Here is a 25,965-nt window from a genome sequence, read left to right on the forward strand (position 1 = left end):
GGCTGTTTGCGGATTTAATGGCAGGGGATTGAGGTTGGGAGGGGTCCCAGCTGCTGCTTCTGCTTTTCTTATAGCAGAGAGGCTGCCTACGGGTGGCACGGGGTGGCCATGGAGTGCAGAGTTGGTGGGACAGGGGACATCCAGGGGGCTGGAGATGTTGCTGGTGACGAGGAATGTCAAGTGGCACTGAGGCTGGCGGGCAAGGCCACAGGCAGATTCTCTCACATGGGTGCTCACCCCTTTCCTCCCCCTCGTCCCTCCCTCCCACCCTGGCCCCACTCAGGAGTGAGACCCAGTGGCCAATAAGCTCTGGGACAGACGAATGGGCGCCCTCCTCCTTCCTTCTGTTGGGCTGGAGTGAGTGGAGGAGGTGACTCAGCTCCTGGGCTCAGGCAGGGTCTGGAGGGGCCAGGATGGTCTCGAGTGCTTGGCAGCTGAGGAATGTAGCTGGGCTCGGGTAGTAGCAGCAGCGAGGGGCGGGCCAGGGTGGCCCGAGCCCGGGGCCAGGAATGTGCAGCTGAGGTCAATGGTCCCGGAGTCCTCCCGACTCGGGGTCGGGCGGCGGGAAGGAGGCTGGCCATGGCGGGGGTGGAGGTGGGTGCCCAGGGCTCAGAGCTTGTGGGGGTTCACCCACTTGTAGGTGCCCTCATACTGGAAACCCACTCTCTTCATCAGCTCGTCTGCCTCCGTGGGGCCTCGGCTGGAGAGTGATGGGTGGAGGAGAGGCATGAGGTAGCTCCACCCTCACCCCGCCCCTGCCCGCTGGGTTCTGCCCCCAGCCCCCACCCTTTCCTCACCTGCCATAAATATAGGGGATGGGCTTGGGCTTCTCCAGCTCAATCTGGTGCAGCAGTGGGGTGAAAATACGCCAGGCCTCACGGAGCTCGTCGCTGAGGGGACACGGTATGGCTTGGGAGGCTGGTGGCACACAGGGAGGGTGGGCAAAAGCCACCCCATAGCCCACAGGTATGCAGGGGCCGGCAGCTGGGCCTCACCTGCGCACGAAGTGCATCTGGCTCCCGCAGAAGACGTCCAGGATGAGGCGCTCGTAGGCATCAGGGAGCTTCACGTTCTGTGAGGGAGGGAGTGTCTTGCTGATGCCACTGCCTGCCACCATGCGGAGTCCCCCGGGCCCAGGCCGCCCACCCTCCACACTGCTCCTTCTCTGTAGGGCACCTTGTATCTGTTGCCGTAGGTCAGGTCCAGCTCCGACTCCTCGGGGTTGAAGAACATGCCCGGCTTCTTGGTCATCATCTTGGTGTACACGGCCTCGTTGGGCTGCACACGGATCACCAGCTCGTTGCGCTTGCACTGCTGGTGGAAGATGTCGCCGGCCACATCATGGAACTGCAGCCTCACCTCGGCCTTGCGCTCGTTCAGGGCCTTGCCGCAGCGCAGGATGAAGGGCACCCCTATGTGGCGGAAAGGGCAGCCTCAGCACCAGCTCTCTCAGGGTGTGGACCAGTGCGTGAGTGTCTCAGTGGGAGCTCCAGTGCCCGCACACAGGGCATGCCCAGTTCTGCCTTGCTGGGCCTCGAAGGCATCACCTACCATCCCACCTCTCATTCTCCACATAGAGGACGACAGCTGCAAAAGTGGCGGTGGTGGACCCGCGGGGCACCGTGGGGTCGTCCAGGTACCCTTTGGTGGCCTCGCCCTCTCCATCGGGGTTCCCCACGTACTGGCCCAGGACCACATTGTTGGCCTGCACCTCTGAGATACATTTCAACACCTTGACCTGAGAGAAAGCCAGGGGAGAGAATGGGCTCCTTGGGTGTTGAGTTGGGGTGCAGGGATGACTGTGGCCACAGATGTGCAGCCCTCAGGGCAGAAGGAGGCCCCTGCTTGGCTCTGCTCACCCTGCCAGAGGCCCAGCTCAGGGCCCCTCCCTGAGGACCCTCCAGGACCACCCTGGTCCATCTCGAGTCTATTCTGATGAACAGGCTGAGGCCCAGAGAGGCAATGGCCTTCCCTGGTCACATAGTGACTGTCAGGCCTGGGACATGACAACTTGGGCTTCATGACTGCCAGTCCAGGTCACCTCCGGGAGGCCACGCTGTGCTCAGAGGTGGTGACTTCTCCGGGGTTGAGGACACCTGCTCTGCATGCACACCCCAGCTCAGTGCCTCGTCACAGATGGGCCTGCGACAGGGCATGCTCCTGGGGACTGGGGTGCACCCCCCACCTTCTCATCACGGACGTCATCTGAGTTGGTGGAGGCGGGCTTCTCCATGGCCACCAGACACAGCATCTGCAGTAGGTGGTTCTGCATCACGTCCCTGGGGACAGAAGAGGCCAGAGCTCGCCTTAGCTCCCCGCCCTGTTCACCTGGTTCAAGGGCATGGGGGCCCCAAACAAGGCTTCCTAGTGACAAGCTGCAAGACTCACTTCCTGATCCCCCTCTTGTCTTCCAGGTCCCCTTAAATCAAGGAAGGACATGGTGATGCTATCACTGAATCATAAAACCGTGGGGTGCTTGGCTGTGTAGGGGTCCAGCCCTTTCCAGCCCGGTCTGACAGCTCAGACACTTAGGTTTTGAACTGCAGGGTGAGGAGGAGCTCCCCCAAGATAGGGAAGGGCAGCCCTGCAGGGTGACTGGCTCTGCCACCCTGTGCCAGCCTCCCAGGAGAGAGGAAGAGCTCTCACCGGATGATCCCAAATTCATCAAAATAGCCCCCGCGACCCTCAGTGCCAAAGGGCTCCTTGAAGGTGAGGATAACGCAGGCGATGTTGTCCCGGTTCCAGATGGGGCCGAAGATCCTGTTGGCAAATCTGCGGGGAGGGGCAAGGTGGAGGAACTGCCCTTGGGCCTCTGTGGTGCAGGGGCCACATGTGAGGGGTCACCCTTGTCTGAGTTCTGGAGGAATTCGTCCTCGGGGAGGCAGTGGGCCAGGTGAGGCTCCTGAGCACCACCCCCACCCTGGTCCCCCGGCCCAGGCTTGGCCCCACCTCAGCACCATGAGGTTCTGCACCATCTCCTTGCCCAGGTAGTGGTCGATGCGGTAGATCTGGTCCTCACGGAACAGGGAGGAGATGTGGTTGGACAGCCGGTCAGAGCTCTGCAGGTCCCTCCCGAAGGGCTTCTCCACGATGATGCGGTTCCAGCCTCTGCTGGGAGCCCGGAGCTGCGTTACCCCCTTGAACCCCTCTTCGGGGAGTGAGGATCAGAGCTGCATCATTCAGACGCCCTCCCAGGGGAGTAGAGGCCAGAACCTCCTCGCCCCCGTGGCCACCTCCCGTGCCTTGCATTCCCAGATGACCCTCTGGCTCAACACCTTCTGGGAAGCCTTCCCACCCTGGGTGCCAGGGTGGCATTGCTGGCATGCTGCCGGGGGCCCATTCCCCTCCTGCCTCATGCTGGGTCCCCAGTGGGTTGGAGTGGCCTGAAGGCCTGTAGGGGAGCAGGGGGAGGAGGCATCCAAGCCATGGCTTCCTCATTGGTTTTGAAAATGAGAAGAGGACCTTTGCTTTACTACCCCCGCGTTCAAAACCAGCCAGAGGACAAGAGCCTCTGGCTGGGTTGGGAAACCACCCAGCGCGGGCCATGCTGCATTCGCAGAGCAAGGCTGCCACCCTGCGGCCTGGCCGGGCCTTTGGGAAAGCAGAGCGGAAAGGCGGTGTTTCGTGGAGCAATGCTGCCACCTTGTGGTCCCGCTGGGGATGGCCCCGGCACCATGGATGCTGCCCAGATCCCCGGCCCCGGACACGCCCACAGAGTGGTGGGAGCACTGCCTGGGCCAGCCTGGCAGGCGGGAAGGGAGGGCAACGGCAAGCCTTACATCTGGCTCATGCAGGACTCGTGAATGTTCTTGGTGACGGCCTCGTAGACGGTGGGGGGCAAGGCCAGGTAGAAGAGGCGGTTGGCCTGTGACCCCAGGTGGAGGGCATTCATGTGGCTGTTGAGGCGCTGGTAGGAGGCTGCATCATCGTACTGGCCAGCCACATAGGAGTTGCGGGCAAAGAAGTCCTCCAGCTTGAGCTTCTCCTCTGGGGTGGCCTGGGAGACACGGACGGACAGACACACAGACAGATGTCAGCCCCTCTCTTGGAGTCCATGTGTGTTCTGCCCCAGGGGAGTGGAGGGTCTTCCCTGGAGGTCCAGGGAGGGTGCCCTCAGAAGTCAGTGTCCCGGTCCCACACTGGGTTCAGCCCCATCTCAGCAGCTCTGCACATCCAGAGGGAGGGAGGCCAAAGCAGGCAGCACAGACACTGCCCCAGGCTGGGACCCCTGTGCCTTAGGACAGAGGCCAGATCTCAGGATATTTTGACCTGGGAGAAATACACTGGAGAAAGCTCTCTCTCCAAAATCATGACACCCAACTATGATTGGCGGAAAAAACGCAGCAGAGCACAGCAGGAGGGGACCTGTGGGTCCTGGTCACGGGGGCTGGTAATGGGGGTCTCCAGGAAGTATGAGAGCAGGCGGGGCGGGGCAGGAGGGGAGGAGAGCATCCCGGGATGGGATGGGGGGAGGTCCCCGAAGCTGGCCACGCTGGGGGCTGGTAGAGAGGGCAGAACCAGGCTGGGCGAGGCCCTGACACCACCCACCTTGAAGAAGGGCTCACTCTGTTTGCGGATGTCAGCCACTGTGAGGCGGGAACGGGCATAGCCCACGATGAAGGTGTTTTCGGGCAGAAGGCCATCCCGGAACAGCCACCTGAGGGCAGGGCACAGCCGTAACCAGTGCGGGCAGGGCAGGACCAGGCCTGTCCCTGGCGGGAGGTCACAGGGGCAGTGGTGGGACACACTTACCAGATGGTGGGGTAGATCTTCTTCTTGGCCAGGTCACCCTGTGGCAGAGGGAACAGGTGTGTGGTTAGAAGTGGCTGGGGACACGACCTACATACATCATCCTCCACCCTTGGTGATCTGGGCACTACTCAGGATCACTACTGGGCCACAAGCATGTCTGTCTTGCCTGATATACAGACAGAAGAGCCCCGAGATTCAAGCCTGTGCCAGCCCTCCATCCCTGACCCAGAAGACATAAACGCATCTCCTGCGTTCCAGGAGAAAACCTGAAAATTCAATTCAGTAGAACCAAGGGACGACAGAAGTACCATGTAGCCACATTTGTGAGATGTGACCTCAAGTGCTTACATTAGCAAAAAAGAGTGGTTCAAAAATAAGGAGCTAAGCATTCCACTTAAGAAGTGAGAAAAAGGGCCAGATGCGGTGGCTCACACCTATAATCCCAGCACTTTGGGAGGCTGAGGCAGGCAGATCACCTGAAGTCAGGAGTTCAAGAGCAGCCAATGTGGCAAAACCCCATCTCTATTAAAAATACAAAAATTAGCCAGGTGTGGTGGCAGGCACCTGTAATCCCAGTTACTCAGGAGGCTGAGGCAGGAGAATCACTTGAATGCGGGAGGCAGAGGTTGTAGTGAGCCAAGATCATGCCACTGCACTCCAGCCTGGGTGACAAGAGTGAGACTTCATCTCCAAAAAAAAAAAAAAAAAAAAAAAAAAAAGTGAGAAAAAGATAGAACTGCAAGCCAAATTACCAGGAAGAAAATAGGAAATAATGACAAGTAAAATTAATAAAATTAAAAGCTAACCCAAAGAAAAGATGAACAAAGCCAGAAGTTGGTGTTTGAAAAAGACGAATAGAAACAGACAACCCCCTGGCATGGTTGCTTTTTTAAAAGGGCATAGGCCGGGCACAGTGGCTTACTCCTGTAATCCCAGCACTTTGGGAGGCCGAGGCAGGCGGATCAAGAGGTCAGGAGATCGAGACCATCCTGGCTGACACGGTGAAACCCCGCCTCTACCAAAAATACAAAAAATTAGCCAGGCGTGGTGGCGGCTGTCTGTAGTCCCAGCTACTCGGAAGGCTGAGGTAGGAGAATCACTTGAACCCGGGAGATGGAGGTTGCAGTGAGCCAAGATCGCACCATTGCACCCCAGCCTGGGCGACAAAAGTGAAACTCCGTCTCAAAAAACAAAAAACAAAAAAACAACTAAACAGCTGGACGCGGTGGCTCAAGCCTATAATCCCAGCACTTTGGAAGGCCGAGGCGGATGGATTACCTGAGTTCGGGAGTTCAAGACCAGCCTGACCAACATGGAGAAACCGTTTCTACTAAAAATACAAAATTGGCTGGGCATGGTGGTCCATGCCTGTAATCCCAGCTACTCAGGAGGCTGAGGCAGGAGAATTGCTTGAACCTGGGAGGCGGAGGTTGCAGTGAGCCAAGATCAAGCCATTGCACTCCAGCCTGGGCTACAAAAGCGAAACTCTGTCTCAAACAAACAAAAAATAGAGCAATGGACCTGAGAGGGGACAGTGGCCACAAATCTTCCTACAGAAACAACCCCCTGGCATAGAGATTGTTGCCAGTGGGTTCTACCAAAATGCAAGCACAAGAGAATTCCAGCCTGAAGCAAACTTTTCCTGCAGAAGGAAGAAAGGGGAACACTTCCCAAGCCACCTTATGGGGCCTACAGAGCGTTGGTACGGAAACCTGATGAGAAAGGCACATGGGAAAACCCATACGCCTCATTCACACACACATGCAGATGCAGAAATCCCACACGAAATATCAGCAGGCCGGGCACAGCTCACACACCCCAGCACTTTGGGAGACCAAGGTGGGAGGAGGATTGCTTGAAATCAGGAGGTTTTTTTTTTTTTTTTTTAAAAGACATGGTCTCACTCTGTCACCTAGGCTGGAGTGCAGTGGCATGATCTCAGTTCACTGCAACCTCTGCCTCTGGGCTCAAGCAATCCTCCCACCTCAGCCTCTGGAGTAGCTGGGACTACAGGTACAGGCCAACACACCCAGCTAATTTTTTGTATTTTTTGTAGAGACAGGGTTTCCCCATGTTGTCCAGGCTGCTCTTGAACTCCTGGGCTCAAGTGATCTGCCCGCCTCAGCCTCCCAAAGTGTTGGGATTACAGGCGTGAGCCACGGCGACCCACTGACCCTGTCTCTTTAAAAAAAGGAAGAAAACATCAGCAAACCAAATCCTGCAATGTTAAAAACAGTAGGTTTTTTATTTACAGAATAAATACATCTGTAAATAAAAAGTTGGTTTGATATTAACATAGAAAAAAATCAATCATTGAAATTCACCATATTAAGAGATTAAAAAAAAAACTCTAAGAACTCTCTGCCTACTGCTGTGTTTTGATTTTTTAAATCTAGCAATCTTGCTCAACCCAACAGATGTAGATCAAGTGTTTCAGAAATCACCTATTCACGCTAAAACTCTTAGCAGAGGGGGAATGCAAGGGAACTTCACTAACTTGATAAAGGGCATCTATAAAACACCATTCTGGCTGGGCGTGGTGGCTCAAGCCTGTAATCCCAGCACTTTGGGAGGCTGAGGCAGTGGATCGCTTGAGGTCAGGAGTTTGAGACCAGCCTGACCAACATGGTGAAACCCCATTTCTACTAAAAATACAAAACTTAGCTGAGCATGGTGGTGTATGCCTGTAATCCCAGCTATTCAGGAGACTGAGGCAGGAGAATCGCTTGAACCAGGAGGCAGAGACTGGAGTGAGCCGAGATCACACCACTGTAGCCTGAGAAACAGAGCTAGACTTCGTCTCAAAAAAAAAAACCACCACCAAAAAACAAAGAACAAAAAAACCCCCAAACCATCATCCTTACAAATACTACAAATATCACACTTATAGGAAATGTTGAAATATTAATCATCCCTTTAAGCAATCAGGAACAAGAAAAGTGCAGTAAGGCAAGAAAATGAAAACGGCTAAGGTTGAGCTGTGAGGTGGTGCGGGTGCTCCCGACAGTCTGCAAGCCTCTGATCAAGTGAAACACACACCTATCATGTGATCCGGCCGTTCCACCACAAGAGAAATGAAAGTGCAAGTCCACACAAAGACCTGCACACGAATGGTCACAGCAGCCTTAGTTCATAGCGGCCCCAAACTGGAAACAAGTCAAACACTTGAATTAACATGTGACCCGGCAAACTGTGCATTCATACAACGGATACTACTCAGCAACACTGGGAAATCTCAGCATCAGAGATGCAACCCATTGTGACAGAAATCAGATCAGCGGTTGCCTGGAGCAGGGGCAGATTGGCTGGGAATGGGTACCCAGGAACTTTCTGGGGAGATGACGATGGCCTTTATTGTGATGAGGGTGTACAGCCAATTGTACAGTTAAGATTTGCGCACCAACAAAAGACGGCGAGAAAACCAACAATGGAGCGGAGGGTGGGGAGTGGGTCAGAAATAACCCTTTGAGGGCCAGTGACTGTGAGAGCCCCAGGTGAGGGGGCTTCCTGGGTACAGAGCATATTCTGTTTCTTGATCTAGGAGCAGTTTCTGTGGCTGTGCTGAGTTTGTGAAAAGTCATCAACAAGCTAGACCTGCACCATCTGTGTTCTTCATGACATGTATTTCCTTTTTTTTTTTTTTTTTGAGACGGAGTCTCACTCTGTCGGCCAGGCTGGAGTGCAGTGGCGTGATCTTGGCTCACTGAAATCTCCACCTCCTGGGTTCAAGCCATTCTCCTGCCTCAGCCTCCTGAGTAGCTGGGACTCCAGGCACCTGCCACCACGCCCTGCTAATTTTTGTATTTTTACTAGAGATGGGGTTTCACCATGTTGGCCAGGCTGGCCTCAAACTCCTGACCTTGTGATCCACCTGCCGTGGCCTCCCAAAGTGTCAGGATTACAGGCGTGAGCCACCGTGGCCGGCCCATGACATATATTTCAATAAAACATGGTAAAAACTAATAGTCTGGGCGTGGTGGCTCACGCCTGTAACCCCAGCACTTTGGGAGGCTGAGGAGGGTGGATCACCTGAGGTCAGGAGTTCGAGACCAGCCTGGCAAACATGGTGAAACTCCGTCTCTACTAAAAATACAGGCCAGGCGCGGTGGCTCATGCCTGTAATCCCAGCACTTTGGGAGGTTGAGGCGGGTGGATCACGAGGTCAGGAGATTGAGACCATCCTGGCCAACATGGTGAGACCCCGTTTCTACTAAAATACAAAAAATTAGCTGGATGTGGTGGTGCGCGCCTGTAGTCCCAGCTACTTGGGAGGCTGAGGCAGGGGAATTGCTTGAACCTCGCAGGTGGAGATTGCAGTGAGCCAAGATTGCACCACTGTACTCCAGCCTGGTGAAAGAGCAAGACTCCATCTCAAAAAAAAGAAAAAACAAAAATTAGCTGGATGTGGTGGCAGGCACCTGGAATCCCAGCTACTCAGGAGGCTAAGGCAGGAGAATCACTTGAATCTGGGAGACGGAGGTAGCAGTGAGCCAAGATTGCGCCACTGTACTCCAGCCTGGTGAAAGAGCAAGACTCCACCTCAAAAAAAAGAAAAAACAAAAATTAGCTGGATGTGGTGGCAGGCACCTGGAATCCCAGCTACTCAGGAGGCTAAGGCAGGAGAATCACTTGAATCTGGGAGACGGAGGTTGCAGTGAGCCAAGATTGCGCCACCAAACTCCAGCCTGGGTGACAGCAAGACTCCATGTCACGAAAAAAAAAAAACAAAAAAAACACATGCTCTTCGAAGCAATCAGGCACTGCAACCATGGATGGGTCCATTTCTACAAACCATTACAGAATGGGGGCCATGCCACCAGGTCAAATGCCCTCACCCAGAGCCAGGCAGTTAGGAAGCCACCAGAGGGCTTCCAGGAGGGCAACTGCTATGGTGTGGGTGCCTTGTGTGCTTGCGCTCTTCAGGGGCCCTGCTCCACTTCTGACGCTCCTCAGGTGAGCTCAGTGCCAGGACTACAGCCACACGGACCTCTCACTGCTGCACCCTTCAAAGTCCAGCAGATAACCCCTCGCCCTGGGGTAGGAGCTCCTCTACTCAGCTCCTCACAGCACCTGCCATCAGTGGGGCTGGGGAGGGGAACGTTGCCCATGTCACATCAACTCACAGCTGGCCCCACACAGAAAGGGTCAGCTTACTGGGAACTAACTGGACCCTGAAATAAACGGGAAGAACCACAGCCTGCAAATACCTCTAAGCCTCACTCAAAGCAGGTCATGTTTGCTCATGACCAAATTCCGGAAGACTGGGAGGCATCGGGACAGACTCCAGAAAGGTACTGGTGGCAGGGGACTGGTCTGCTGAGTCACAGCAACCCCACGCTCCAGGCCGTTTGTTCCTGCTGCTCCCTTTGGGATTAACTAGAGATTGAACCGGCTCACCTTGTTTCAGCTCAGGCCCTGCAACTGACCGACCGTCTGCTGGGCTCCAAGTCACCTGAGAGGCGAGGTGAGGTAAGACGGACAGTAGGGGTGGGGTAAGGCAGGCCGCTCTCTCCCATGGTGACCCGGAGCTAAGCTAAGCTGAGCTGAGCCGGACTGAGCTGCTCTCCTCAGGACTCAGGGGTAGCCCTGCCCTCCCAGCTGGCTGCGACACTCTAGTGGGACTTTCTGGAGGAACAAACATGGGAAGACATCGGGAAACCTGACAGCTTGGTCAAGAGTCTACTTGTGCCATGTGGGTGGGGGCAATTCAAGGGGTCCTTAGTGAAAAGCAGTTGGGAGCTTCTCATCTTCCCCACGCCCTCCTCTTTCCTGAGGACCACAGCAGGGGAGGGATCTGCCCAAGGACACAAGGTGACTTAGTAGAAGCAGGGCATGATGAAGATCTCTAGCCACCAACATCTGGCTAGGCCAGGGCAAAGGGACCTGGGCCATGACCTGTCTGTTTTATAAACCCAAATCGCTGCAGCCCTTGTCTTGGCATGAGGGCTTCATGGTAGAGCACGATGCCTGCTGGAGGGCCAGCGGGGGTGGGCCATCCCATCCCCAAGGGTCACTGGGGTTAAGGACCTGCCCAGACTCCCTGGGTGGAGCCCTGGGCCTTGGCAGGGGCCCAGCTGGTTCCTGGCCACTGGGGCCAGAAAACCTGGGGGCTGCTGAGTTAGTTCAGCTGAAAAACCAACAAAAGGGCCTCCCTGCTATACCCGGGGGCTCATGAGTCACCGGGGCTTTGGGGGAGTGCCAACATCATCATGACACAGCAAGAATCTTATCAGACCAATGGGGAAGTCAGCCCAGAAATGTTCTGAGGAAAGGGGAGGCGGGGGCCGCTGGGTCACCCCTCACACAGGCCCATCATTGGGATGCGTCCTGAACGCCCATCAAGCCCATGGCCCTTGTGATCCAGGTGGGGAAACTAAGGCCCAGAGAAGTGAGGACCCCGCAGACTATCAATCCCAGTCTCTTCCCCTCACTCCCTGTGAAGCTCTCCGGCATCATCGAGGTCCCATCAGGTGGGGAAAGATGCTGTTCCAGGCGCACACTGGTCTACAAGGCCAGAGCTTTCTGGAAGGGGGCAATAAGTACCTCGGCTCCCTTTCTGGTAGGGGTGGGAGTCCTGAGAAGGCAGGAAGTGGCCCACTTGGTAACTCTGAGGTGCCATCAGGGCCCCCAGGAAGGAAGCTGGGTGTGTGGGCAAGTGTGAGGTAAGCTGGCCAGGGAGGAGGAAGGGACAGAGGAAGGCCACGTGGGTCCAGCCTGCCCCAGGGTGTCCTCCTTGCCCAGGCTGTGGGTCTGCCAGCCACTTGCCTGCTTTCAGTTTCTAGGTCATGCTGAGCTTGTTCCCAACTCGGGGCTCCGGGCATTTGCTCTTCCTTCTGTGTTTGTGCTCTCCAGGCCCTCTGTGGGCCCTCTATGTGCTTTGGGGGACTGGGGACACAGGGCCCATGTGTATCTTCTGAAACACACGTCAGCCTGAACTCTTGCTGGTCTGCTTACTTGCCATGGTTCCCTGGCCACAACAGCACATAGGTCCCATGAGGAGGGCAGGGACTGGCTGCTGTGGCCCAGAAGTACCCAATCGCTGTCCGCTCAATGAATGGAGAACGGGCTGCTTTCCTGGGACAGCAGATTCTAGGATCACGTGCCCTCAAGTGCCACCCTGCCTACCTCCCGCACCGAATGAGGCATCAGGCGCGGAAGGAGCCTGGGAGCCGGAGCTGTTCCAGGTGCTGCCTGAGCACGCCACCTCCCATCTCCCCCTCCAGCAGGAAGAGGAAAAAACAAACCACGAGGCTCTTCAGAGAGAGGACCCCTTGTCCCCTACCCACAGTGCTGGAGCTGGCACTTCCTATTTCTGCTTTGAAAGCCTCAGGTTGTCACTCTCAGAACAGAGGAGAGCAAAGGGGAACCCTACTGATTTCAACAAAACAAAGTTGCCCAACCCCAAGCTGGCCACAGGCGAAGGCAGTGAAATGACAAAATCAGGTTGGAAAAGCCTAAGGACCCTGGGCCCTCGTTTCAAAAGCTGTCATTTGCTACACGAAATGCTGAGGTTCAGGAAAAGGAAAACACTTGCTCCAAGTCACACAGCAAGCTTGGATGCTCTCAATGAGGTGTCTAATAAGAGCTGAAGGCCAGGAGTCATAAGCTATCATTGTGGCCTGGGTTGCTCTGTTGCAGTGCCTTGTGACAGCATGGGGTGGGGATGGAGAAAGCAACCTCAGTTACCTTCTCCTCCAGTCTGCTTCTTGGACTAAGGGCTCAACGGTCAGAGTCCTGGCTGTTAAGGTTTGTGGCTGATGCAGGTATGGCTCTTTTTATTTTTATTTTTTTGAGATGGAGTCTCACTCACTCTGTCGCCCAGGATGGAGTGCAATGGTGCCATCTCAGCTCACTGCAACCTCCACCTCCTGGGTTCAAGCGATTTTCCTGCCTCAGCCTCCCAAGTAGCTGGGATTACAGATGGGTGCCACTACACCTAACTAATTTTTGTTATTTTTCTTTTTTTTTGAGATGGAGTCTCACTCTGTCACCCAGGCTGGAATGCAGTGTTGCAATTTCTGCTCACTGCAAGCTCCGCCTCCCGAGTTCACGCCTTTCTCCTGCCTCAGCCTCCTGAGTAGCTGGACTACAGGTGCCCATACCAGGCCTGGCTAATTTTTTGTTTATTTAGTAGAGACGGGATTTCACCATGTTAGCCAGGATGGTCTCAATCTCCTGACCTCGTGATCCACCCGCTTCAGCCTCCCAAAGTGCTGGGATTACAGACGTGAGCCACTGCGCCCGGCCTTTTTGTTTTGTTTTGAGACAGAGTCTCGCTCTGTCGCCAGGCTGGAGTGCAGTGGCGCGATCTCAGCTCACTGCAACCTCTGACTCCCTGATTCAAGCGATTCTACTGCCTCAGCCTACTGAGTAGCTGGGACTACAGGCACGCACCACCACGCCCAGCTAATTTTTGTATTTTTAGTAGAGACGGGGTTTCACCATGTTGGCCAGGATGGTCTCGATCTCTTGACCTTGTGATCCGCCCACCTTGGCCCCCCAAAGTGCTGGGATTACAGATGTGAGCCACCGCGCCCAGCCAATTTTTGTATTTTAAGTAGAGACTGGGTTTCGCCATGTTGGCCAGGCTGGTCTCAAACTCCTGACCTCAGGCGATCCACCTGCCTCGGCCTCCCAAAGTGCTGGGATTACAGGCGTGAGCCACCGTGCCCAGCCAGGTATGGCTCTTCTGAGGGGACCAGGCTGGGGCTGGGGCTGAGCCCAAGCCCAATCTACTGTGGGCTCCACCTGGTACCTCTCCTGGGTCTCAGGCTTATGGGGAGTCAGAGGACAATGGCCCCTCCTTACTCTGCCACTGGCAGAACCCTTCTCCCTCGGCTGCCTCCTCATTCCTTTTTGGCTTTCCTTTTCTAAGTTCTGATCAGAAGTACAAAGGTGTCAAGGAGTAGGTTTGACAAAGTGTGACAGCGCGTTGTTCTATGTGAACAAAGAACCACTGAGCTCAGCCAGCACTGAGGGGCGCACGATGTGGAAGAGCTAACTAGTTTTGATAGAGCTCCTGCTCAAGGTTACAAGGTAAGTTAATGGCAAAGATGGTCACACAGTAATGAGCAGAGAGATTCTTGAGTGCATCCAGGGTTAAAAGTGAAAACTGAGACCACGTGTAATTTGAGATGAAGCCCTTGTTCCACCAGCCCCTGCACAGTCTCACTGCCCCATGGGACACAGGGGAGGGTGCTCTAGTCTCGGGCGATGGCTGTCCTAGGACCACCCCTCCCTCCCCTCCCATGGAAATCCTCATGCTATACTATTCTTTTGTCTTTCCTATGAGTGCAGAATGGCGGTTCTACAAGCTGGACAATTGGGGCCAGGTGGGGTGAGGCAGAGCTCCTTGGTAGGCTTTCGAAATTGAGGCAAAGAGACAGTGTTCAAAGAAAAGCTAAGTGTTTGTTATCGACGGAACTTGAAGTGTTAGTGAAGAGGCAGAGATCAGGCCTCAGATCCTGCCTTTGGAACTCATTTGTTAAGGCATGAACAGGTCTGAAAAAACTACAGAATGAATAGCATTCCCTGTTTTCCCCAAGAAGTCCATCTAGACAGTCCCTAAAGAGCCTGCAACTCCAGGACTAAGGGCTACATTCAGCGGCTAGGCACAGGGTTTAGAAATGTCCTGCAGCCGGGCGTGGTGGCTCACGCCTGTCATCCCAGCACTTTGGGAGGCCGAGGCGGGCGGATCACTTGAGGTCAGGAGTTTGAGACCAGCCTGGCCAACATGGTGAAACCCTGTCTCTACTAAAAACACAAAAATTAGCCGGGTGTGGTGGTGCATGCCTGTAATCTCAGCTACTTGGGGGGCTGAGGCAGGAGAATCACGTGAACCCAGGAGGCCGAGGTTGCAGTGAGCCAAGATGGCGCCACTGCACCCCATCCTGGGCGACCAGAGCAAAACTCCGTCTCCAAAAAAAAAAAAAAACAAGTCTTGCAAGTGCATATGCACACCAGGTAGAGCCGGGATGATCCTGGCGCACTAGCAGGAGCGGGAGGAGGAGCTCAACTTAGCAGAGCCCGTGTGGCCCTGCAACAATTAGTTGGAAAAGCTGAGGCATGGAGCAGGCACTTCCTGGCTTTTAAGACTGGGGCCTGGGAGATACTCACCGATGCACCCATGATAATGAATATGTGTGTATCGGACTGATGGAAGGCATCGCCCTGGAACAGCTCTTCCCGCAGGATCCCACACACCTGGGTCCGGCTCAGGGCCACCTGCTCTGCCATGACGCTGTCTGGTGGAAGAAAGGCTCGTTAACAAGGCAGAAGAACAGGAGAGCATTGAGAAGTTAGCCCCTTTCTTGAGAGTTCCTCTGGGGTCTCACACCGGGGTGACACCTGATTACCCAAATCACTCCTTGTGAACGGCTGGGCGTTGGGGAGTGGTTGATGGGTTAGAAACTGCTGGCTCTGGGCTCCAGCCACTCTCTCCTAGGCAGCCTTCATTCAGGGTGTACATTACAAAATTACTCAAAACATTGGTGGATTCCGACTACAGCATCAATTCTGGACAACCGAGTAAAATCCTTGTGGGGCATGGAACTGCGTGCCCAGGACCATCTCATTCCCGACTGTAGCGGGAACTCCACAATGACCTGGAGCATGGGAGATGGTGCAGATGCTGGAGTTCAGCTCCAGCCCTCCCCTTGCCAAGCTGGGTGACCCCGGTCGGCAAGTCCCCTTCGCTCTCGGGGTCTCAGGGGCTCAAGAGAGGAGGTGCGGGGTATAAAGGGATTGGTTAAGACCCTCTCGATTCTGCTCGGTTCTCAAGCACAACAAACAGCGTGTATTTTACCGCCGCGCGGCGCAGCGCGGGACAGTACGCTCCTCCGTCTGCGCGGCGCCCGCCCGGCCGGTTACCTGCGCTTCGTCGTCGTCGCCCTCCGCGCTCGCAGCCCCGAAGTGTACGACCGTTTCCGGGGGCTGAGCCCCGCCGGCCCATTTAATCGGCGGGGGCGGGGGCGGGCGCCTGGGCTGAGCGGACCCGCCTCAGGCGAGGCGTGCGGGGCGGGGCCTCGGCCACCACCCCTCGTGCGGGCGGGGCGGTGCGAGGGCAGGTGCGCGCGCATCCCAGGCCAGCCCCTGCCTCTCGGGCACCTGCGCTGGAGGCCGGCCCGCCGGCTGCCTGCCATACCCGCTGCCGCTGCTCCGCATCCCCAATTCCGGCGGGGACGGGTGCAGCTCCGCGTAGTGCTCTCGCATCCCCATCGCCGGCCCGGCCCCGCCCCTACTGTCCGGTTTCCCCGCCTGCCCCGGCGGCCTCGCCCGCTCGCGGAGGGCTCCACTTCCGCCGGCGGCGTGGCCACGCCTCCTCTGGGCTGTCCCTCGGCTCCTGGGCGGGGCCTTCTGCCGCGCCACTCCCCCGGGAACCCTCGCCTGTTCGCGGGTCAAGCCGGCCCTATTGGGCAGTCTCTTCTTGATTCCTCCTCCGGAGAGGGCGGGGCGGCCGAGCGCCCCGAGGCTAGACGCCGCCGTCCGAGAGACGAGGGGGCGTGTAGGCGGTGACGCCCTGCAAAGTGGCCGGCGTGCTTATCATTACCGAGCTTCCGCGGGCCTGCAGAGCCTAGCGGACTCAGACTTCTCTCCGGAGCGGGATGCGGCCCTACCGCGGCCTCACACTTCTCGCCGGCTTCCCGTGTTCCCGGGGCGGGGCTTGTGTTTTTACTTCCGGATCCCACAGCTATGACACCGGAAGCCGGAAGCGGGGATTTCGACAGCGGAGTAGGGAAGGGCGACCGCGAAACTGGGACTTTCTCGGAGCGCCGGGGCCCTACCAGCGTTCACAGTCCGCCGCTCCCACCCTTCTCACGTCTGACGGACTCTGCTGACAGGTGTGGTCCTTTTCCCCAAAGACAGGGTTCCATCCGTGGGCGTTCCGCCGCCTCCGAAACTTCCCCCGGACGTTCAGGCTCCCCCCTCTTTTTTGGGCCCCAGCCCGTTCCTGCTGCGCGCTTCTGGAGCACTGGCCAAGGCGGGCCGATTCAGGACCCAGGTTACTTGGGCGGCGAGCTGGACTGTTTCTACTCCTCCCTCCTCCTCCACTGCGGGGTCTGACCCTACTCCTTGTGTGAGGACTCCTCTAGTTCAGAGACATATTCTGTTTACCAAACTTGACTGCGCTGTATCGAGGTCGTTAAATTCTTCGGAAATGCCTCACATATAGTTTGGCAGCTAGGTATCTGATTTCATATGCCTGTTTGCTCGTTTTGCAAGACAACATCTGCCTATCGTCATACTGTTCCTGTGATCTGAGAATGAATGGGCTCTCCTGGCACATTAGAGGAATAGCACGGAGGTCACTATAGCTGGAGCAGAGTGAGGGAGGGGAGCACAGTTGGAGAGGAAGGGATGGGGAACCCGATGGTACAGGGCCTTGTAGGCCGTTGTAGGGAGATTGGCTTTTACGCAGAAGGCAACGGGGAGCCATGGTAGGGTTCTCAGTAGAGGAGGAATGTGATCGGAATTACGTCTTACACTGATCGTTCTAGCAGTGGTGGGGAGAACAGACCATAGTGGGCAAGGGTAAAAGAAGGGCGACCTGTTAAGAGGTAATTGCAGTAATCCAGCTCAGAGACAGTGCTTTGAGCATTTTATTATTGGAAATTTCAAAAATGTACAAAAGTAGAAAAATTAGCATAGTAAATCTTTTTAGTTTGTTTGTTTTTGAGAGATGGAGTCTCGCTCTGTCGCCCAGGCTGGAGTGCAGTGGCATGATCTCAGCTCACTCTAACCTCCTCCTCCTGGGTTCAAGCGATTCTCCTGCCTCAGCTTCCCAGGTAGCTGGGACTGCAGGCGTGCGCCACTACGCCCAGCTAATTTTTGTATTTTTAGTGGAGACGGGGTTTCACTATATGTTGGCCAGTCTGGTCTTGAACTCCTGACCTCAGGTGATCTGCCTGCCTCAGACTCCCAAAGTGCTGGGATTACAGGTGTGAGCCACTGCGCTCGGCCAGTATAGTAAATCTTACATTCACAGCTACCAACTTCAACAATTGAAGGTATCAACTTCTGACTAATTTTGTTTATATCCCTCGCAATCCTCTCCCATTATTATTTTATTTCTTTTTCTTTCTTTTTTTTTTTTTTTTTTTGAGACAGAATCTCGCTCTGTCACCAGGCTGGAGTGCAGTGGTGTGATCTCCACCCACTGCAACTTCTGCCTCCTGGATTCAAGCGATTCTCCTGCCTCAGCCTCCCGCGTAGCTGGGACTACAGGTGTGCACCACCACACCCAGCTAATTTTTGTATTTTTAGTAGAGATGGGGTTTCATCATGTTGGCCAGGATGGTCTTGATCTCTTGACCTTGTCATCCGCCCGCCTCGGCCTCCCAAAGTGCTGGGATTACAGGCATGAGCCACCGCGCCTGGCCTCTTTTTTTTTTGAGACCCAGTCTCACTCTGTCACCCAGGCTGGAGTGCAGTGGCATGATCTTGGCTCACCGCAACCTCCATCTCCCAGGTTTGAGCGATTCTCCTGCCTCAGCTTCCCAAATAGCTGGGATTACAGGCATGCACCATCACTCCCAGCTATTTTTTTTTTTTTTTTGTATTTTTGGTAAATACAGGGTTTTGTCATGTTGGCCAGGCTGGTCTCGAATTCCTGACCTCAAGTGATCCACCTGCCATGACCTCCCAAAGTGCTGGGATTACAGGTGTGAACCACCATGCCTGGCCACCACTATTATTTTCAATAACAGCTTGAGATATCATTAGCATGTCACACAGTTCATCCATTTAAAGTGTACAATTCAATGGTTTGTTGTATGTATATTCACAGGACATTTTCGTCACCCCTCAAAGAAACCCCATACCCTTTAGCTCAGCTTATCTTCCCCTCAGCCCTAAGTGGCTCTCCCCAGCAACCTTTAATCCACTTTATGTCTCTGTGGATTTGCCTGTTGTAGACATCTTACATAAATAGACTCATACAATGTTTAATCTTTTGTGACTTGTTTATTTCTCAGCATATTTGCAAGATTTGTTCATGTTATAGCATGTGGATGTACTAGATTTTGTTTATTCGTAGTTGATGGACATTTGGGTTGTTTCCGCTCTCTGGCTACTATGAGTAATGCTGCTACAAGCATTCATGTGGAGACATGTGTTTTCATTTCTCTCGGGTATATACCTAGGAGTTTTCCCATTATTTGGAGATGAATTCAGACATCATCTTTAAACATTTAAGTGTGCCTCTCTCTAAGACAGGACTCTGAAAAACAACCACAATATCATTATGACACCTAAAATAGTTAATGTTAATTGCTCAGTGTGATCAGATCGGTTGGGGGATACATTTTAACAGGATTTCTTGATGGATTAGATGTGCTCTTGTGTGTGTGTGTGTATGTGTGTGTGTGTGTGTGAGAGAGAGAGAGAGAGAGAGAATCAAAAAAGACTTTTGACAGCTGGAGGATGGATTCGCCATCAGCTGATAACAAAGAAGGCCTTGGGTAGATCTGGGTTTTGGGGACTGTCGGAGGTCTTAGAGAGGTTCGTTTTGAGAAGGCTACTAGATAACCAAGTAGAAATGTTGAGTTTGATAAATGAATGTGGAGTTTAGAAAAGAGGTCTAATTAAGCATCAAGATTGGAGTTCAAGGCATGAGACTGGACAGAATTCCTGTGGGAGTGAATGAAGTTACAGAGAAGAAGATGTCCTAGGACAGAGCCCTGGGGCACCCCAACACGAAGGATGGGAACCCAGTGAGAGTGCCTGGGCAGGAGTAGCCAGCAAGATAGGGAGGAAACCAGGAGAAGGGGCTGTTCTGAAAGCCAAGGGTGGAGTGCAGTGGCGCAATCTCAGCTCACTGCAACGTCCGCCTCCTGGGTTCAAGCGATTCTCCTGCTTCGGCCTCCCGAGTAGCTGGGACTACAGGCGCGTGTCACCACACTCTGCTAATTTTTTGTATTTTTTTTTTTTGAGATGGAGTCTCGCTCTGTTGCCCAGGCTGGAGTGCAGTGGCGCGATCCCGGGTTCATGCCATTCTCCTGCCTCCCGGGTTCACGCCATTCTCTGCCTCCCGGGTTCACGCCATTCTCCTGCCTCAGCCTCCTGGGTAGCTGGGGCTACAGGCGCCCGCTACCATGCCTGGCTAATTTTTTGTAGTTTTAGTAGAGACAGGCTTTCACTGTGTTAGCCAGGCTGGTCTCGATCTCCTGACCTCATGATTGGCCCGCCTCGGCCTCCCAAAGTGCTGGGATTACAGGTGTGAGCCACTGTGCCCGGCCAGACATTTTAATCTCACAGTTCTGGAGACTAGAAGTCCAAAACCAAAGGGTTAGCAAGCCCATACCCTCAAAGGCTCTAAGAGGGCGATCCTCCCTTGCCTCTCCCAAGCTTCTGCCCCATTTATTCCTGGGCTTGTGGCTGCCTCACTCCAGTCTCCGAGGCAGTCCCGACATGGCCTCCTCCACTTGCATCTCCCTCTGGCTTCTCTCTTCTGTCTCTCATAAAGACACGTTGTTGGATTTAGGGCCCACCCACGTCACCCAGAATGATCTCATCTTGAGATCCTACATCTGCAAAGACCCTTTTCCCAAATCACATATGTTTCAGGGGTTAGAACATGGGCATATCTTTTCGGCGGGCTACCATTCAGCCCACTACACTCGATGAGGGGCCGGTACCCTCCACTTCTCCTGCTTGGAGGTGTGTAGGGGATCAGGATTCCCAGCATACTGACATCTCCCTCCACAAACAGTCCTGTCCTGACTCTCCCACCTCTGGTGAAATTCTTCTATTTCCAGCCTGGAGCTAGGCCTTTTCAAGTCCCACATGGGTGGTCCAGCACCTCCCTTTGGAATGGGAGTATCTGCTACCCCTTAGACTGAAAACCCACTTTAGCATCCTGATACACTAGGTGAATTATCAGCATTCTGTTTAAAATGTAGCCCCAGAACTCATAGGCTTTTTCTGCTGGGTAAGGATGTGGGTCTCCTGTGACTCCCCTGCTGCCTTTCTCTTTCAGCCCTTGCCCTGTTGGATGAATAGGCACCTCTGGAAGAGCCAACTGTGTGAGATGGTGCAGCCCAGTGGTGGCCCGGCAGCAGATCAGGACGTACTGGGCGAAGAGTCTCCTCTGGGGAAGCCAGCCATGCTGCACCTGCCTTCAGAACAGGGCGCTCCTGAGACCCTCCAGCGCTGCCTGGAGGAGAATCAAGAGCTCCGAGGTGAGGAAAGAGTCAGGGAATCCAGCCCTGCTGAGGGGAAGGCATCTTCTCCCCACCTGCACCTCTGCGTTTCCTGGGCCTGGGGTGGGGATGTGCTGCCCTCCCTCTTGGTTTCAGGAAGTAGACTCTGAGATGCAGATTAGCGGGGAGGAAGTTTAGTGTGCTCTCAGGACCAGTACTGGGAAGGGAAAGGAGGGACAGGGGAAGAAGCCGGGGAGGGCAGAGGGAGAAGCACGCTGCCGGGTAGGCTCCAGGACAGCCTTGCTGGACCTTACAGGGAGCTCTGGAGCTGGAATGAACCTTCCAGGTTGGACCAACATGTCCAGGCCTCTGTGTCCCTGCACTGAGCACTTATGAAGTGCTGTCCATCCTGGGACAGGGCAGAGTCGGCCCTGGGAAGAGGCGTGGTCTGCCCAGAGAGGGGGTGGGGCCTGTCCTGGAAATGGGCGGGGCATGCCCTGGTAGAGGGGCGTGGTCTGTCTTGGGAAGGAAGGTGCGTGGCCCCCACAGGCAACATTCCTCTGGGGCAATCCCGGCGCACACCTCAGCGGAGGTGAAGGCTGACTTCCCACACCCAGTGGCTGGGACTGGGGAGTTCTTTCCTAGACTGCCATCCGGGCGCCCCTCACCCTCTTGCTGCTCAGCTCCAGGTCGTTGTGAGTTCAGGGCTCAGCTGCACGCTCCTGCCCGCGCCCTGGGCGTGATGGCACCCCCAGCCCCTGCCATTCTTCCCCCTCACCCCCTCTCCCTGCCACTGCTCTGCATTGTCCTGGGTTAGCCTGGCAGGGCCAGGTGGCACCCGCCGTATACTCTTGCCTTTCTGCTGCGGGGGCCTTCTAAGCCGCGGGTCCCAGAGCCGCAGGGAGGGGCGGCATAGACTCCCCACATGGCTCACTGGGTGTGGTGGGGCCTGTAGCCCTTTTTGTTTCATCCTTTGGTTCCTGCTGGGGACTCAGGCCTAAGTGTCCACCCCATCGTGGAGGACAACACCCCTTCCTTGTAGGAGTCATCCCTGAGCTGGCACCTTCAATTGGCTCTCCGTGTCCTGGCTGGCTGGCAGCTCCTGGGCGAGGTGGCATGTGCCGTGACTACTAGAGACCGCTGTCATGGGCCCACTCCCCCGCCTTCTTTGCTGGACTGTGGTCCGAGATGTTATGTGGGGCTCTGTGCTGACAAGTCACATAGTCTGTAGGCTTCAGAGAGTGGCTCTGGCTGACACCCCGTGGGCAGGGACAAGACCCATGCCTGCGATGTGTCTCCTCTTACTGTCAAGGCAAATCACCTTTCCTTCCATGGAGGAAGGGGTCAGTGCAGTCAGATTGCTGTCAAGGGGCTGCTTGGTCTCCTCGATGGTGAGGCTGAATTGGAGAGGCCCTGCTGGAGCATGGAGACCCAACATGACCTGCCTGTTCCAGGACAGGATCCCCCACCTCAGTGCCATCGGCACCTGGGGCTGGAGAATTCTCTTGTACGTTGTAGGGTGTGGAGCAGAGTCCCTGGCTTGTACCTGCTAGATGCCAGTAGCACCCGTCCTGTTGTGACAACTAACAATATCCCCAGATATTTATTGCCAAATGACCCCTGGGGGATACAGTTGTCCCTGGTGAGACCCACTGTATTGGGATCTTCAGAGCACTGGTACACAGAGAGGTGACAGCTAGACTGGGGGCTTCTGCTCATCCCCAGGAGAGTGCTCTATTGAGGGGGACTTGAGGGTGAGTGTTGCAGGCCAGCTGTGCAGGGACCCTGGCACAGCGTAGGGCGCCCTTGCTTCCCTTCCAGGCTGTGTGTTCAGTGCAGCAGCTTCCCTCGGGCTCCAGGGACACAAGGAGGCCTCAAGGCTGTATTGACTCCCCCTGCTCCGCCTGACCTGAACTTTGTGGGTGGCAAGTGAAACTTGGTAGCTCCATGTGTCAGGCCCTGGGCCAAGCCCCTAAGGGCCCAGAAGATGTCTGTCCCCCAAGATGTACATGCTTATGTCCATGGAGGAGGCTGTACTTAGAATGTTGAGGGAGAGATTCACGAAGAAGTTGCATGTCTCTCGTGTGTGACTCCACTAGTGTGAGACATATCCAGAAGAGGCCAATCTGCAGGGGCAGATGCAGATGAGGAGGGGGCTGGGGGAGCGACTGCTTATGGGGTCCCGGAACTGTTCTGGAATTAGATAGTGCGGATGGTTGCACAACCTGATGGATACACCGAAAACTGCTGAATTAGTTAAAATAGTGAATTTGATGTCATGAGAATTTTACCTCAGTTCAGAACATTTTTTAAAAGACAAGTTGCCAGCCAGGTGCAGTGGCTCATGCCTGTAATCCGAGCACTTTGGGAGGCCCAGGCGGGGGGATCACCTGAGGTCAGGAGTTTGAGACCAGCTTGGCCAACATGGTGAAACCCCATCTCTACTACAAAAATTAGCCAGACGTGGTGGCGGGCACCTATAATCCCAGCTACTTGGGAGGCTGAGGCAGGGAGAATTGCTTGAACCCAGGAGGTGGAGGTTGCAGTGAGCTGAGATCGCGCCACTGCACTCCAGCCTGGGCGACAGAGCGAGAGTCTGTCTCAAAAAAAAAGACAAGTTGCAGATGAGCTGAGCTTTGGGCAGAGCAAGTGGGATTCTGATGGGGGGTGGATGTTGCGCTTGTCAGCAGGCAATAGTTAGTTGGATGAGGGTTATGATCACGGGGTAGCTACTGCCTGCCCCATTTTATCCAGCTCTGTAGTTGCTATAGAGTTGCTAGAACCTTGGCACATCACTTATCAGTTTTGTCACCTCAGATGGCTCCTTCACTACTTGGGGTGTCTCCCGGGTGTGGGGCTCTCCTTCCTGTGGCCTCTGCTGACTGCCTGGCACTGGCACACATGCTCTGGTGAGGGGAGGACCAGTGGTTTTTCGCGTTTGTTTTCTGCTTCCTCGTTTAACCCTCCTCGTCTTGTAAGATGAATGTTGTTGTCTCTGTTCACTATGCAGATGAGGACTTTGAGGCTCAGAGATGCCACTAACTTGCCTGGTCCAAGCCTTTTGGGCCTCTCAGGCTGCAGCCAGCAATGCTGCAGTGAAGTTTGCCTGGGAGGCTGACCCTAGGGGTCTGCAGGCGTGTTAGGACCCCGGATCTAGAAGACAGCAGAGATGTAGGCCAGGGAGGACCAATACCGAGCATCTGAGAGCAGGCACACCTCGGAGTGACCAGAATACAAATGAATTTGAGTCACTTACAAACAAAGTGGCATAAGGCCAGGCACAGTGGCCCATGCCTATAATCCCAGCACGTTGGGAGGCCGAGGTGGGAGGATTGCTTGAGGCCAACGATTTGAGACCAACCTGGGCAACATAGCAAGACCTTGTCTCTACAAAAATAAAAATTCAAAAAAGTGGCATTTAACACATACTTTTTTTCTTTTTTTTGAGGCAGAGTTTTGCTCTGTCACCCAGGCTGGAGTGCAATGGCGTGATCTCGGCTCACTGCAACCTCCACCTCCCAGATTCAAGTGCTTCTCCTGCCTTAGCTTCCCAAGTAGCTGGGATTACAGGCGTGTGTCACCACACCGGGCTAATTTTTGTATTTTTATTAGAGACGGGGTTTCACCATGTTGGCCAAGCTGGTCTGGAGCTCCTGACCTCAGGTGATCCACCCACCTCGGCCTCCCAAAGTGCTGGGATTACAGGCGTGTGCCACCACACCGGGCTAATTTTTGTATTTTTATTAGACACGGGGTTTCACCATGTTGGCCAAGCTGGTCTGGAGCTCCTGACCTCAGGTGATCCACCCACCTCGGCCTCCCAAAGTGCTGGGATTACAGGCATGAGCCACTGTGCCTGGCCAACACGTACTTTTAAGTGAAGCTGATGTGTTTGGTATTATTTTCTTGCAGAAAGTGAGGGGCATTAGTGTAAAGGATTTTGGAAGTGTTTAAAGAAACAAAAGGGAGCGTTGAGACGCCATCCACCCCTGAGAGAAGCTGCGTGGTATTATGGCGGGGGGGGCACCAGGATGGGTGGCCCCACTTCTGGCCTCTGACTTCCTGAGCCTCAGGCCCATGTGGGCCCAGGCAGGGCCCGGCAGGCCGGGCTGCCCAGCTGCCCTCCACTGTCCCCTCTGCCACCAGATGCCATCCGGCAGAGCAACCAGATGCTGCGGGAGCGCTGCGAGGAGCTTCTGCATTTCCAAGCCAGCCAGAGGGAGGAGAAGGAGTTCCTCATGTGCAGATTCCAGGAGGCCAGGAAACTGGTGGAGAGACTCAGCCTGGAGAAGCTCGACCTGAAGAGGCAGAAGGAGCAGGCTCTGCGGGAGGTGGAGCACCTGAAGAGATGCCAGCAGGTAGTCGGGGCAGGGCCAGGTTCTGAAAACCCGCGGTGACGCCAGTGCTCCACAAGGGAACCCGCGGTCGGGGTCCCCCAAAGCGCCTTGGGGCTCAGTGCTGTGCCGGGAGGGCTCGGAACTCAGAAAAGCCGTCACACTCCCAGTTCCGGTTCATTACAAGGAAAGGACACAGGTTACGGTGAGCGAAGGCTCAGGGCGCACAGGGCGGGCTCCAGGAGAGACCAGGCGTGAGCTTCAGCGGCTCCTCGCCCAGGGGAGTTGTGCAGACGGCACCTGTTTCTTTCGGCGACAGTGTGGGACAGCGAGCACGGAGTCACAACCGGGAAGCTCACCCCAGCCGTGGCGGCCGGGGTTTTCACGGGGGGTGGGCCGCGTAGGCACAGAGCGCCTGCGTGGCCAACTTTGGTCACTCGGCTGTAGCCACCAGAGGTCCAGCTGTGTGGCCCAAGGCTACCCCGATAAATCGTGTCATTAGCACAGACCGCCTGGTTTCAGGGTCTTTGTGTGTGGGCTTGGCTGATCGCAGGATCCTGGCGATGGTAGTCAGGAAGGGGCTGTGCTCCCTTTGAGGGGCAAGGTGGAGAGAAGTGGTGGAGAGGAAACTTGCTGGCGGGTACCTGGCACTTGCCACAGCCAGGCTGCACTCCCCTGGGGAAAGGCATGGATGGTGGGCTGTGCACGCCGCTCCACTCAGGGCTGAGAGCGCCTGGCTT

The 25,965-nt window shown here is 55.2% G+C and overlaps 2 protein-coding genes across 7 annotated transcripts in view; one reads left to right on the top strand and one right to left on the bottom strand.

The window, feature by feature from the left end:
* On the bottom strand, window positions 1-16,412 carry G6PD (glucose-6-phosphate dehydrogenase). Of its 4 annotated transcripts, none has more exons than XM_055375923.2 (13): window positions 16,301-16,412; window positions 14,869-14,996; window positions 4,753-4,790; window positions 4,549-4,657; window positions 3,780-3,997; window positions 2,950-3,108; window positions 2,647-2,772; window positions 2,186-2,279; window positions 1,552-1,738; window positions 1,177-1,412; window positions 996-1,072; window positions 798-890; window positions 1-700 (listed from the first exon to the last, which is right to left on the bottom strand). In XM_055375923.2, the coding sequence occupies exons 2-13, from the start codon at window positions 14,986-14,988 to the stop codon at window positions 610-612; spliced, it is 1,548 nt and encodes a 515-aa protein (XP_055231898.1). In that variant the 5' UTR covers window positions 14,989-14,996; window positions 16,301-16,412; the 3' UTR covers window positions 1-609. The 4 variants fall into 4 exon arrangements, with proteins under 4 accessions (XP_055231898.1, XP_055231897.1, XP_004065188.2 ...); XM_055375922.2 differs by having other exon boundaries at window positions 2,950-3,111; window positions 16,301-16,398; XM_004065140.5 differs by lacking the exon at window positions 16,301-16,412 and adding an exon at window positions 15,622-15,740.
* The window catches only part of IKBKG (inhibitor of nuclear factor kappa B kinase regulatory subunit gamma), a 21,161-nt gene continuing 11,594 nt past the window's right edge, over window positions 16,399-25,965 (top strand). For all 3 annotated transcript variants that reach the window (XM_019018912.4, XM_004065142.5, XM_055375926.2), the window contains exons 1-3: window positions 16,399-16,592; window positions 20,729-20,930; window positions 25,038-25,249. In XM_019018912.4, coding sequence (XP_018874457.1) covers window positions 20,744-20,930; window positions 25,038-25,249 — 399 coding nt within the window. In that variant the 5' untranslated portion in view covers window positions 16,399-16,592; window positions 20,729-20,743. The remainder of the gene's footprint in view (window positions 16,593-20,728; window positions 20,931-25,037; window positions 25,250-25,965) is intronic.

Source organism: Gorilla gorilla, chromosome X (assembly GCF_029281585.2).
Source record: "Gorilla gorilla gorilla isolate KB3781 chromosome X, NHGRI_mGorGor1-v2.1_pri, whole genome shotgun sequence".
Taxonomy (NCBI): domain Eukaryota; kingdom Metazoa; phylum Chordata; class Mammalia; order Primates; family Hominidae; genus Gorilla; species Gorilla gorilla.

What these genes read in the sequence shown, in the direction of transcription:
- G6PD (XM_019018908.4), bottom strand. Translation starts at nt 15,703, where the DNA reads ATGGGCCGGCGGGGCTCAGCCCCCGGAAACGGTCGTACACTTCGGGGC. An exon ending in AGAGTGAGCCCTTCTTCAAG is followed by an intron (nt 3,998 to 4,548) that starts GTGGGTGGTGTC and finishes CGTGTCTCCCAG; the next exon opens with GCCACCCCAGAGGAGAAGCT. An exon ending in CAGATGCACTTCGTGCGCAG is followed by an intron (nt 891 to 995) that starts GTGAGGCCCAGC and finishes GTGTCCCCTCAG; the next exon opens with CGACGAGCTCCGTGAGGCCT.